At 35.8% G+C, this 13542-nt stretch overlaps 2 protein-coding genes across 2 annotated transcripts; one reads left to right on the top strand and one right to left on the bottom strand.

Annotated features, from left to right (window-relative positions):
- Nucleotides 1–4367: 4367 nt before the first annotated feature.
- LOC107577118 (G2/M phase-specific E3 ubiquitin-protein ligase) lies at nt 4368–6089 on the top strand. The gene is made up of 4 exons (XM_016263229.1): nt 4368–4665; nt 5088–5214; nt 5323–5537; nt 5836–6089. Exons 1-4 carry the CDS (start codon nt 4368–4370, stop codon nt 6087–6089), a joined length of 894 nt encoding a protein of 297 aa, XP_016118715.1.
- A 1238-nt stretch (nt 6090–7327) lies between these two features.
- LOC107577117 (uncharacterized) lies at nt 7328–13274 on the bottom strand. Its single transcript, XM_016263228.1, has 4 exons — nt 13000–13274; nt 11471–11706; nt 11207–11391; nt 7328–8383 (listed from the first exon to the last, which is right to left on the bottom strand). Exons 1-4 carry the CDS (start codon nt 13250–13252, stop codon nt 7606–7608), a joined length of 1452 nt encoding a protein of 483 aa, XP_016118714.1. The 5' UTR covers nt 13253–13274; the 3' UTR covers nt 7328–7605.
- Between the last annotated feature and the right edge of the window lie 268 nt (nt 13275–13542).

Raw genomic sequence — 13542 nt, 5'->3', positions numbered from 1 at the left:
ATCTGCACCTCATTATTGTAGTAGGCTACATTATAAAACAGTATAAGCTACAATAATAACATATTGAGTGTCAATTATAATTTTTATTTAAAAATTATTAAATGGATGCCGCCCCTAAAACTAGCCCTAACCTTAACCAATATCCACACGTTATTTTCCACTTTTCGATAATTTCCTTACTGATATCAAAAATAAAGGTTTTTACTAGTAAGAATTGAATTCTTGATATCAACAATTGATTTTGAATGGCAGCCTATGGTGACATTTAACTAGTGAAAATACAATTACAGATATCAAGAATTATACTTTTTACTAGTGGAAATTTAATTATTGATATCAGGAATTTGTATTTCTGCGAGTGATGATGTCATTCTTGATATCAAAAATAGTAATTGTTACTAGTAGAAATCCAATTCCTGATATCAAGAATTAACATTTTAACTAGTAAAAATGTAATTGTTGCTGAGTCTAAGGATTTTCCCATCAGTCTATGCTCACTTTTGGCGCCTGCGACATTAGTTGTTCGTGTAAGATGGAGGAATAAACCTCTTCATTAGAACAGGTAACGGTAGATGCGGCTGTTTCTGCCTTTGATAGAATTTTTAATGTCGCAAATAGAGCAAGAATGGAACTTATGCAGAGTTCATCGAACGAGAACTTGCTTGCTGCTACAAGGAGGCTGTTTCGTCGGTCTCGAAATCGACATTCAGGTAACGTATCTTTTGCGGTTCTAAAAAGCTCTTTTTCCCCCGAGATATTACCATTCATATGCATGGGGATGCAATACATTTAACTTTTTCTGCATTCATTCAATCTCATTAAATTTTGATGTTGGTTTTTATATTGCTGGAAAAAATTTAACACTAAGACTAGTTATGTGTGCACATTTTTGTTAATTTTGATTTCATGTAGACTTCATGTATGTGATGCACATAAACAGATTTGTAAACAACAAACACAATTATGCTGAAATCTTGTTTTCCATCTGTTAAGCAACGATAAACAAACTAATATATAAATTAATTAATTTAAATAAAATAAAACAATTTGCTGCTTTTCAATTTCTTGGTACTCCTTTTCAGATTCTCTGATTTTATTCACACTGTTTATTTTCTATTTTAAAGGTACAACCGGAAGACCAGGAAACCTTTGTTGGAATGTTGGCCTGTTTTTGCCAAATGTTTAGACAAGTTGTCTGTTTTATAATAAAATTAGTTATAATTATTGTTTTTTGTTTGTTTGTTTTTAGGTAGCCCTGTGGATGACACAGGTAAACAAAAAGTGGCCAAAATCCAAATGAACTGGAGTTTGGCAGATTTCAAACAATTTATCTGTCAAAGTTTCCCAGATGTCAGCCTGAATTTGATTGGATATGAGTTAGCCAAGGCTGACAGAGGAAAGAACTTAAAGAAAGTTCAGGTTGCTTCTGTCAGAGAATTAAAGCAAGCTCTTGGCCAGAGTAGGCTGTACATTTTGCCATTAGTAGAATTATACCAGGTTTGTAAAAATTGTCTTTGATAATACTTAAATGCAAAATTGTGTTGTGGTGTTAATGATAACAATTACCCGCACAGGAATCAGCACCTTCTTTGTACTCATCACAAAATGAACCTGAACCAGGAACCAACTCTGAGGCAACTCCATCTGTAGTCATTGACCTTACTGATTTTACAAACCAGGAGCTTATTGGCAACACAGAGGACACTGCAGACAGCACAGTGGTAACCAGGAATAAACCTATAACATTTTGAACTAGTATGTACAGAGCCTGTGTTGATCATTTGTTTATCGTAATATTTATTTAATTCAGATACTTTTTGATGTGTTAATAGGTCTTGCAGCAGTGGCGATCTTTACGGCAAGAACAAGACAAAGAATTTGAACAGTCTTTAATGGCAGACAGAGCAAAAGTAAGTAACTGTATTACAACATTCAACAAACAATCTTTGATTAAGAACATTAAGTAATATATACACTGCATTAGCTACTATTTTTAAATGTTGAGGTCCTCTTTCCTAATCTTGGGGAAATTGTGTTTTTGACCACAATTTTTAGTTAAGAATGAACTCATTTAACCTTTAGTACAGTGCCCTCATTTTTTTTTTCTTCACATTTTGTTATGTTGCAGCCTTATGTTAAACTGCTTTAAGTGATCTACACTCCATACACCATAATGACAAAGCAAAACCAGAATTGTCACAACTTTGCAACTTCATTAAAAATAAAAAACTGAAATAAGTACATTGCATAAGTAACTCAGTACTTGCTTGAAGCACCTTTACAGCCTCAAGTCTTTTTGGGTATGATGCGACAAGCTTTGCACATCAGCATTTGGCAATTATCTGTCATTCTTCTCCTCATCTCTTCACCTCTCAAGCTCTGTCAGGTTGGATGGGGGCAGACGCACATTTTCAGGTTTCTCCAGAAATATTTGATTGGGTTCAAGGCCAGGCTGTGGCTCAATGTGACTCAACGACATTCACAGAGCTGTCCATAAGCCACTCTTGCTGTGTGCTTAGGGTCATTGTCCTGTTGGAAGATGAACCTTCTGCCCAGTCTGATGTTTTCATTAGGGCTATCTCTATATTTTGCTGTGTTAAACTTTTCTTCTACTCTGACGAGTCCCTCAATCCCTCCCGCTGAAAAACAGCCCACAGCATGAGGCTGCTACCAGCACACTTTACTTTTAGAGGCTGCATGCTTCTGTGAACCTTCAATGCAGCATAATTTTATCCTAAACTCTTCCCCAGATGTGTGGATTGATGCAGTCCTGTTTTTGAGCTCTACAGGTGGTTTTTTGACCTCGGAGCTTGGTTTTTGCTCTGATATGCATTTTCAGTACCAAATCATACCCAAATCATACCCATTCAATAGAATTTGCCACAGTTTAACTCCCCTCAGAGATTAACATCTATGACTGCTCTTGAGCAGAACATGTTAAAAACCTGTTTTTGCTTTGCCATTATGGTGTATGGAGTGTAGATTGATGTGGGAATAAAAAGTAATTTAAAGCAGTTTAACATAAGGCAGCAACATAACAAAATGTGAAAAAATGAAAGGGTATGAATTATTTCGCAAGGCACTGTACATTTTCTGACTTGGCATTAAGGTCCAGATGGTGTAAGAAACATAGATGGTTGAAATACAAAAGAAACATTTTATTTGAGAGTATGGACACTAAACTGCTCTATAATGCTTTTCCTGAACAAACTAGTTCTATTATATACACATTTCTATTTAAATAGAATCCTCAAATCTTTTTATCATAAACAGGAGATGAGACGCCAATATTTAGAGGCACAGGAAAAGAGTCGACTACAGGTAGATGTTATTTTAAAAAATATAACTAATGTTTTGTTTTGTTGAAGTAAAAAATGTACTGCATTCACGTAACCTTGGTTGCATAATAGGCAATTGAAGACAGACAGAAGAGGATTGCAAGTCACGAGGAGCCCATTGATGGTGTGCCCATCAAATTCAAGTTTCCTCATGGAACTGAAAAAATTCGAAAATTCATCTTTTCAGAGACAATTCAGGTAAACTACTGCTGATTTTTGTTAAAAAGATAGACAATAAGGATAGAAAACACTCATGTTTTAAAATTGGTTTGGGAAATAATATAGTAAATAGCCTTGATGAAGAAAGATAATTGTATAATAATGTTACTAAATGTAATCTATCTATATTTCATGTGCTTATTTACAGATCTTATTTGACTTTGTTGGTCAGGATGACCTGTCCAGTGAAGTGTTTTATGTTCAAGATGCGACATCATCTGCACCTCTTGAAAATAACCTTACAGGAACACTGAATGATTACAACATCAAGGGTCATTCAACTCTTTATGTTGTTTGGATTTCACCACTAGATTCCCATGTGAGTAACACTTATATGTATAGTTTCTGAAACTATTTTAGGTTTACATGGTTTTTTTTATTTATTTTTTTTTTTTTAAGTATTGGTCTATATTTACAGGAAAGTCAAGGTAAACAGAACGAAGTAAGCATTCAAGTGAATTCTGGTGAAGTCCATTTCACCTCACCCTTTTCCAACCAGCTTGCATCATCACCACATGAACCGACTACTTCTTTGCCACTGAATGATTGTCATTCCCCGTCACCCCCAAACTGGTCACCTGCTCCTTCATCTGCACACTGGTCACCTGCTCCTTCACCTTCTCACACATATCACTGGTCACCTGAACGCTCTCTTCCCACTCAGCCATCCTCTGTAACAACTGACAATTGTGAAAATATTTCGGATCAGTATGTTATGTTATATTTAAAAGGAATTTTAAGCAATTAACCTTTTCAGACACATTCAGGTTAAAATGTTTTACTCTTTTGTGTTTTAGAGTTGATCTGCAGATGATTTTGAAGAAGCTTCATAGCAGAGTTGATCTCTCATGTTGTCCTACAAGCAATCAAATAAATGTATGTCGAGACAGCATATTACAAGGTAGCCTGCAAGCTTTCAAGCGAAGGCGCTTTAATCCAGACGCAAGGCTGGATGTGATTTTTGTGGACTCTGATGGGGTTGGAGAAGGAGCTGTAGATGAAGGTGGACCAACCAGGGAATTCCTACGCTTGCTAATGAGGGAAATCCAGAGGTCCAAAATATTTGAAGGACCGGAAGACAAAAGACTACTGGCTCTTGATACTCATGGTAAGGATTATCTTATTTGCTTTTCTTTTTTTCTTATGAAATATAAAAATATACATTATATATAATTTATTTGTATGTTTTTCAGCTCTTGAGAATGGCTTGTACATGACCATTGCAAAAATGATTGCAGTGTGCATAGTTCATGGTGGAGTTGGCCCTCATTTTTTTTCTGATCATCTTTTTATGCAACTCTGTGGTCAGTGTACACTTCCTGTTTCCCTTGAGGAAATAGCAGACAGCAGCTTCAGAGAAAAACTCTCAAAGGTTATTGTAACTTTAGACTTGTCTCATCTACACAGGGATTTTGTATTGTGTCATTTGCAATGGGTGCTTTGTGATTTCATGGCATAACAATTTTCTAATTATTTACTTGTAGATTAAAGAAGCAGACTCTGTTGAAAACGCAAATTCTGCTATCTCAGATGCTGGAGACAGTCTGTACATGATGGGAGCACTTAGGTACATCTCATCTCTTGAAGAGAGGGATTCCCTGGTCCAATCTGCAGCAGAATACTTTGTGAATGGGCGGACAAATTTGGCTCTCAGACAGTAAGTATCCATCATGAGAACCATTTAAATGCCATAGAAACAAAATATTTAGTAAATTGAAAGTTGGTTGTGACTAAAATCTCATTAAGACTAAATGTGCTGTGACAGATTTGAAGAGGGTTTCAAAACTCTTGGTCTGATTGACGAGCTCAAGAACCATCCTGACATTTTTGAGGACTTGTTCATCAATGCAGTCAGACCACTTGAGGCAAAAGATCTGTCCACTCTTTTTGAGGTGGACTTTTCACCCCTTGGTAGCAACAAAAGGCAGCTGGAAAATAAGACAGTCTGTTTCTGGAGAGACTGGTTAATTGATGTAGAAGGTAGTGTTTTCTTGTAAAGTTACATTTATTTCCAATTAAAAAAAAATTGAATATATTGAATCTGATATTGCTTTTAAATCTTATTATGCTTCTTTGTGCGTCTGGCTTTAAAACCTTAAAACATCAAGCTATTAAAACTTAAGGATTTCTGGCCAGGCTTTATTAAGCTAAGATTAAAATTAGTCTTGGTTAACTATCTAGTTATTGTTTATTATTTGACTACATTTTTCTTTTTAGTTTGTTGTTGAATGTCTTTACTAATGGCATCCCTAACGATCTTTAATCTGTGTGATTACAGAAGGTGACTGCAATTCGTTGACACTGCCAATGGTACTGGAGTTTGCTTCTGGAGCCTCATCTGTGCCTCCACTAGGATTCCCCCATCAGCCAAAAATCGAATTTCTTCATACATCTGGTCAAGACACCAGAGTATTTCCAGAAGCCAACACATGCCTTATTGTTCTTAGACTTCCAATTCACAGTACTTACGAATCTTTTAGAACCTACATGGCCGAAGGTATTTTGCAGTCGCCAACTTTCGGCACCATGTAATAATTCATGTACCTTGTTCATGTAAGGGTGATGAACGAAATAGTTCATGTTTCAGCACAGTTTCACAAGTTAATGAAATAATCCTCTTAACACTTCTTCACTCTTATGCCATCTCAAACAAGTTTTACAGTTACTGTGTTTACTGTTATTGTTGTACTATTCTTACCTTTAATGTTAGTTTTTGTTTACAGTTGTAGATACACATTTTGTTTCATTTACTCGATTTATCAACATCAATTATAATTCCTTGAAATTGAAAAAGTACAAAACAGTAACTAAAACAGTGATCCATCTGACATCTAAAATTATCCCTTAATAAATTCAACAATAAAACCTGAATCAATTTTGGATTGCATTTGTCTGAATTCTTTGTTTATATTGGAGTGTAGTAATCCAGCTGAAAACATTTAGTCAAGAGCATGAGTAAGACTAGTATTTACCTGAAGGCATTTAAAGGCACAATTTGTAAGTTTTCGCCGCTAGAGGTCGCATGTTCAAAATAAGCTTCAAGCTTGACACTTTAAAGGGGTGGAAAGAGATGTATGGAATTCACGAATCATGTTCACGGATGAGGTAATGAATGATTTTTTTATTACCTGTACCTTCCACAGTTATTCAAACAGCGAATAAATTATACAGAAAGCGACCAAAGAACATTTGCATTGTCAAAGAACATTATGACTGATTTCAATCTAGCGCGATTTTAAGCACTTTAAAAAAAACTGCCCTTATAATCAGCAAAGCTCTCTAAACAGTTTGATGAATCTCGTGTTTAAATGATGACTCTGTTTGAATCTCTTACATCATACATCTGCACTTTGTTGTTTATGATGAGAGAATTTGCGAGAGAGCACACACAACAAAACTCAGCGGTTTCAGCGAGGACTCATCTGAACGCTTCTGATTGGCCATTGCATTCATAAGCTCAACAGACTCATGTGTGATTGGTTATAATGCGCAACACAAAAAACGCGAAAAAGTATCATGATGCAACATTGAGCAGATATAAATTTAATGCTGTCAACACTTTTAATTTCAGCCGTAATGGATTTACTCTAACTGTGCAGCGGGATTTTTGTGCACGCTTGTAGTTTCTACAAGCGAAAACCGAGGATAGCGTGGATATTACGTCATTGATAGGCGACCATGACCATCGACGAACAGGGACGAGACAATTTTTTACAATTGGAATTTCTCTAGATTAACAAATCCTTGGGAACTTTTGGAATAACGTGAGTATACAACTGAATGAAATATTTCGCACTGTGCATGTTTTGGATATTTTATTAGGAAAATCTTACATAATTCCTTTGAGATGATTAGCAAGCCAGAATACATCAAAATTTTTCTGAAGCAATGTGGAAGGTGATGTTTAAACTACAAATTAATGCATGTTTGCCTGTCAGCTTATATCCTACAAAAAGTTCTAAGTATGACATTAATGAAAAGTCTGGGCTTAACACTAACGCTGAGGGCGTGTTGCAAGAACAAACACACTGTATCAAAATTATGTGTCTCAGCCATCTTGTAATATGTTTGCAATTTCTCTGCAACACGTCTGATACTTATCGGTAGCATCTGAGATGGTCTCAATTGTCTGCAAAATGTTTTGCTGCTGCTGATGGCTCAGATTGATTCTGGGTTGTTCAACAACTACAGCTGGAAAATGATCTTCTTCGTCATCAGTCACAGGGAAGTTGTCTATGCCATGTTGTGCCAAAAGCTCTTCTAGAGTGTGTGTGCTGTACGGATCTTCACCAAAAACATTGCTGATGGCTCTGCAGTTTGCCTCCATGTTGGAAAGCATTCCTGCAGTCCAGATTTGGACAGGTGTTTTGTTGTTTTCTGTTCTCATTTTGTGGTGATTCCATCCATTCCTAAACAGATCCAATCTCTTTTGTATCTCTGGCAGGAAAACAATTTGCAGGGACATCTTGTGGACGTCATCATCTGGATCAAGGACCTCAGAATCCTCTAGACTATGGAACAAATTGTAGAAGTACTGAAGCACATGGAGGAAAACATCTCTCCAAAGGCGCTCTATGCGCTGATTGTGAACAGATTCTCCTGTTATGTGACTCCTCCGTTCCACCCCTTGAACGAGATTCATGAAGAGGGCAATTTGTGAATTTTCCCCCCCATGGTCAGATCGCACTCGCGAAGGAAGCCCATAAAGACATGTTGCCTTCACAAACTGGGTCAGCACAGCGGAGGCACGGTTATTTGTGTTGCAGCTCAGGTAGGTTATAAGGCGAGATTTCCCATCGATGGCTCCATGTACAACAAAGCCCCACCTTGCATAAAATAAAGCATAGAAACAACACACGGTTAATTAAGCAAAAAAATAAAAATGCATGTATAATATGTTAAAAAGGACTAGTAGCTCCTAAACATAAATTAAAATGTGGGCAGATCCTGGGTCGTAGCAATAGATAATGATTAAGTACTTGTGTTGTAGATTAGCGGAGTGTGATTTTGACCAAAAATGATTTCTTGATATTTTCAGGGATTTTGTCGAAAACAATTATTACACAATATTTGTTGTGTTACAGTGTATTTTTGTGCTGCTACCTGTGTGTCTGGTTTAGACCAGCCAAAAATTAAATATAGAGAGGAGTATTTTGTTAAATATATTATTACATATTTATATTTTTACTCTTATCATTATTATAAAAACCTGCATTATATTCATTTGAATTGTGAATTTTAACCTTCAATAATAATATCAGCGGACAGGGCTCCCTGTATGTTTACAGCATTAGTTGAGAGATTTTTTTTTTCTTGATAAAAATGTACATATAATTACCTAATAATTATCCAAATGAATTGATATTGATATTTAAGAACGGAATTGAATCAATCGAGCTTATGAATTGAAATTGTAAAATTTGTGTTATAAAAACAGTAGCCATGTAAACATTGTCAAATGTTGTCAACTTAATAAAATTCTGTTTAGTTACCAAATGTTTTGACAATCACAATATACTTTCCCCCCCCCCACAATTCACCTATTCTTGCAATACAGGCTATTGTACTTTTCTGCTTGACCTGCACTTTGCAACAACACAACCTTGTTTCTGCAGTGACTTTCAGCATGTTTTATATAACAATGTCTGACATGTTCACATTTTACATAGTGTGAGAAAGTGAACTAAACCACGCAAAATCCGATAAAAGCAGTTGGGCTGAAATGGTTTTCCAGAAATGCAATTTTAATAGGAATTTAAACAACATATCAGCACAGCTCAAAACAACAACATTTAAATAAGTAACAGTTTTAATTAAACGTGCATCCTTGCTTTATTTTACAAAATCACAAATGTTCTGTTATTATTTTGAGTGTGCAAAAATAAAAGTAAACACTTTGTGCTTTTGAATTAGGCTATGTCTTACTCTTATCTGTATGACCAAAAAGAATGTATTCTATGTTTCAGCTGTTCGATTGCGCCGGCGCTTCGCGCGCTCACGCACACACGCACACGCACGCACCACATATTCGCAACTCAAACTTGACATCGCAGTCTGTTCATTATCAAAATAAAATAGTCAACCAAAAATATAAAAGGTTACACTGGTCAATTTAAATAGTCCTTGGTATTACTGGTCCACTTTGTATGCCAAGCACATTTTTGCTCATGTGAAGAGGATATTCTGTCGATATACGAACGTGCGTGAAGTACAAAGCCTCTACATTATAAATAATGGTTTCATTCAAATACATCACGAATATGGAAACATTAGGATTTGTGCCGAATGAGAGGTACGTGAGCCCAATTAACGCCTGGTACTTATAGTTTCGCTTTGTTTTGGTTTCTTTAGGTTTATAATATTTTCATTTCATTCTTGTTCTGTTCTGAATACTGTTACATTTATATGTTTTGTTTTGGAGTGAGCTATTCTAACGTATAGCTATGTTTATAATGTTTATACATTATAATATTTCACTTTATTTGGTATTATTTCTGGTATTATTACACTCTCTCCAAACTTTCTGCTGCTCAAAAAAACAATAAGCAGTAAGCACCAATCAAGGAGAGCGAGTTTGAACTCAAGAAAGCTGACTGGTCATGGTCAAAAATATGCTGAGGACCAATACATAACCTCCAAATACATAAACCTGCGCTCGCTCTCATATGCACGCAGGCACTGTCACGATCTAATGCCGGATCCTTAAAAACAATTACTGGAACGCAAAAAAAAAAAATCAAAATTCTGACATTTTCCGGAACAGAATTCTCACTCAAATTAAAGTGATTAAAGAAACTCAAATTAAGCAGTTAGGCTAAAAGAAGAAGAAAACAATAATTATCAAACAGTAAACTGAAGAAAAAGAGGGGGGAAAAATCTAAATAACAAATATAATTATAACTATTTACTTACAAACAGTAATAATTTAATGCATTGCTGCACATGCAACAGATAGTGAATCAGTGTCTCTTGCAAACCGGAAGTTTGCACTTTTTGCAAAAACTGCAGATTTTAACATGCTTTGAACCAGCCGTGGATGGACCATATGCATTAGCAGTGCAAAAGGTCGTGGGTTCAAATCCCAGGGAACACACACACTGGTAAAAAATGTATAGCCTGAATGCACTGCAAGTCGCTTTGGATAAAAGCGTCTGCTAAATGCATAATTTAATTTAAAGGAATTTAAATGTAACTATGACGTCAGAACCCGGAAGAATAATTCACAGGGGGTTCCTTTGAGATTTCCCTATGGGGTTTGATAATGGGGTTTTTCAATTTATGAGTAAAATTTTGCCTGTGGTAAACATAACTTGAGGATACTTTTACTTTTTTTTTTATACAACGTAAATTACACATCCATACCCAAAATACAAATTTTGAAGCAGTTATGTTCATTTTTGAAAACTTATGTTTTTATTAAGTAACTAAGAACATTTGGGCTGCGAGTGTGTGCAGTTTACATTGTAGAACAAAACGTAACAGTATCTTCAAGTTATGTTTACCACAAGCTTTATTTTATTCATAAATTGAAAAACCCCATTATAAAGCCCAATAGGAAAATCTCGAAGGAACCCGAGGCAAATTACAATTTCTGGTTCTGACATCATAGTTCCCGCACTCTATTGTGGTGGGGATGAATAGTGTATTACCTAATCAAACGCATATTTCCGTCTATGTGCCATAAACTGTTTGGATGAGGAACATGGTAGACTCTTCTGGCGATGGCACTACTCCATCTGCGTGCAGCTGCAGTTGGATCGATTTGGGTGAGGGTTTCTCGGACCCTACGTCGCTGGACAAACAGCCCTTCTGCACGTAGCAGTCCCCTCATGATCTAAGAAATAATATTAAAAACATTATTTTGACAGTATGGATGCAGAATAATGAATTAGACTTTCCTTTGCCTAACACACCTCACTTCCTGTGTTGGGATAGAGACTGTGAAGTCTTCTGACATGCTGTGTGAGTTCTTCCTCAGTCACTTGTGTTTGCAATTTTCGTATAGGAATTCCGAGCAGTTTAGTTTTCCTATAAATAAATGAAGATGAGCAACCCAGAATCTTGGCCATCTGCTTAACGGTGTGTCCTTGTTTCATTAGAAACTCTATTTGCTGCTTTGAAACATTAATGGAAGGTCTTCCACATATACCTAGAGGACACAAGGAAACAAAGAACAATTGAACAACAATTAACAGACACTACTGTCAATGAATGGATTAGCGATGGGTGAAACTGGAAATTTGCAAATTTGTAGGTTAGCCTGTAAGTACACTTCATTGTAGTTGTAAAAAATTTGTGCAGCATGAACATAACACACTACTTACTGCAGAGCTATTGAGGCCACACGCCCTGCACACACTGTGCATCCTCCATGTCATGAAAGTCAAAAATGTCTTCTTTTTTTCCATGCATGTCAGCTTATAACCAAACAAAATGTTTTTATCTATGTTTGTGTACGATACTATTTGAATAAATTATCCAATTAATTCCTTTTAATTCCCGTTTAGTTTCCAACTGGAGATATTTCCAAAACTCCCCAGTACTTCCCATGGAAAGTGTTTGGAACTTTCCCGCCATTTTGCAACCCTAGTTATACGCATTGTTAAAAATGTCTACAATGTAATAGTGCTCAGAGATCAGGTTAAAAAATAAATAAATAAATAACTGAAAACACCATAATGAATTTAATAGCAAATGGCAAAATATAATATAGTAATATAGCCTATTTATTTGTAAGTTTGTTAAAATGTTTCAGAGCTTCAAGTATTTAAAAAAAAAAATGAAGTCATCTCTCTCCTTGTGTTTTTTTTTCATTCCCTTGCTATTATTGTTGTGAGTGTAATTATTATTTATGTTTATTATTATTATCATTTATTGTGGATGTGCCTTATGTCGTTAGATGTTCTCTGTCAACAATTTGCAATGCACGTTAAGCTTTTTCTCCCCCATAGAAAACAGTTATAGAAAACGCTTAAGGCAGGCTAATGAAATAAGACGGTAATATAAAAATACCAAATATGGTACTGTTTAACAACTAAATATTATACCACCATCAGGTGCCGCCATTAACACAAAAAATGTGTACAAAATAATAGAACTATACCTGGCTCTTACAGATTTCTATAGCATATTTGGTCTTTTTTATCACCGTCTTCATTCAGCCGCGTTTTCTGGGAGGAAAAGACTTCAGCCTAACATCCAATCTGCGCTTTCTGTTCATATTCTGGGCCTACCTGCTTTCCTGTATTTAGTACAATTTAATGATAAATTGTATTCGGCCTTTATCGCTGTCTTAGTCCATTAATTAGGCGTTTTCTTTCTATGTGAATAAAACGCTTAACGTGCAATTTAGCGGGTTAGGTTCGGGCTCCATGTAAATGTTCTCAATTAACAGATCGCACATTTTAATAACTAGAGAGAAGTGAACAACACTTTTACTCACCTGAATATACACGCCCAGCAGAGTAGGTCTGGTCTTGCTCTACATTTTGCGCCAGCAAATTCCTCCTTAGGTCGATGAGCGAGTCTTTAAGTTCATTAGCTGTCTCTGTTCTTAACAGACTGGCAACTCTTGATAGATTTCTGAGACATGCCTCTATGGCATGTAGATGTCGTTGACCACAAATGCCATTGTGGTACGCCCTTTCAATGGCATAACATTGTCTTTCAATTTGCCTCAAAACCTCCTCTGCCATTGCCAGTTTGTTCACAAGGTCATCCCAGTTCTCCAGCACGTAAAAACGTCACGCTTTTATTTGAATATTTATAAGCAGTCGTCATTAAATTATGCACATATCCAAAAAGGAATTCATTACTATGCACATATCCAAAAAGGAATTCATGATATCTTAAATAACAATTTTTACTAGTGAAAATGTAATTTTAACATGTAAGAATTAAGTTACAGATATCAAGAAGTATGTGTATTTATGGCAAGCCCTTTTGACTTTTATTAATTCTCAGGATATGAGTTCTTGATATCAAC

Source organism: Sinocyclocheilus grahami, unplaced genomic scaffold (genome assembly GCF_001515645.1).
Source record: "Sinocyclocheilus grahami isolate Dianchi unplaced genomic scaffold, SAMN03320097.WGS_v1.1 scaffold5164.1, whole genome shotgun sequence".
NCBI classification, from domain to species: Eukaryota; Metazoa; Chordata; class Actinopteri; order Cypriniformes; family Cyprinidae; genus Sinocyclocheilus; species Sinocyclocheilus grahami.
Note: the sequence above shows the minus strand (reverse complement) of the source record. Positions and strands in the feature narration are given on the sequence as shown.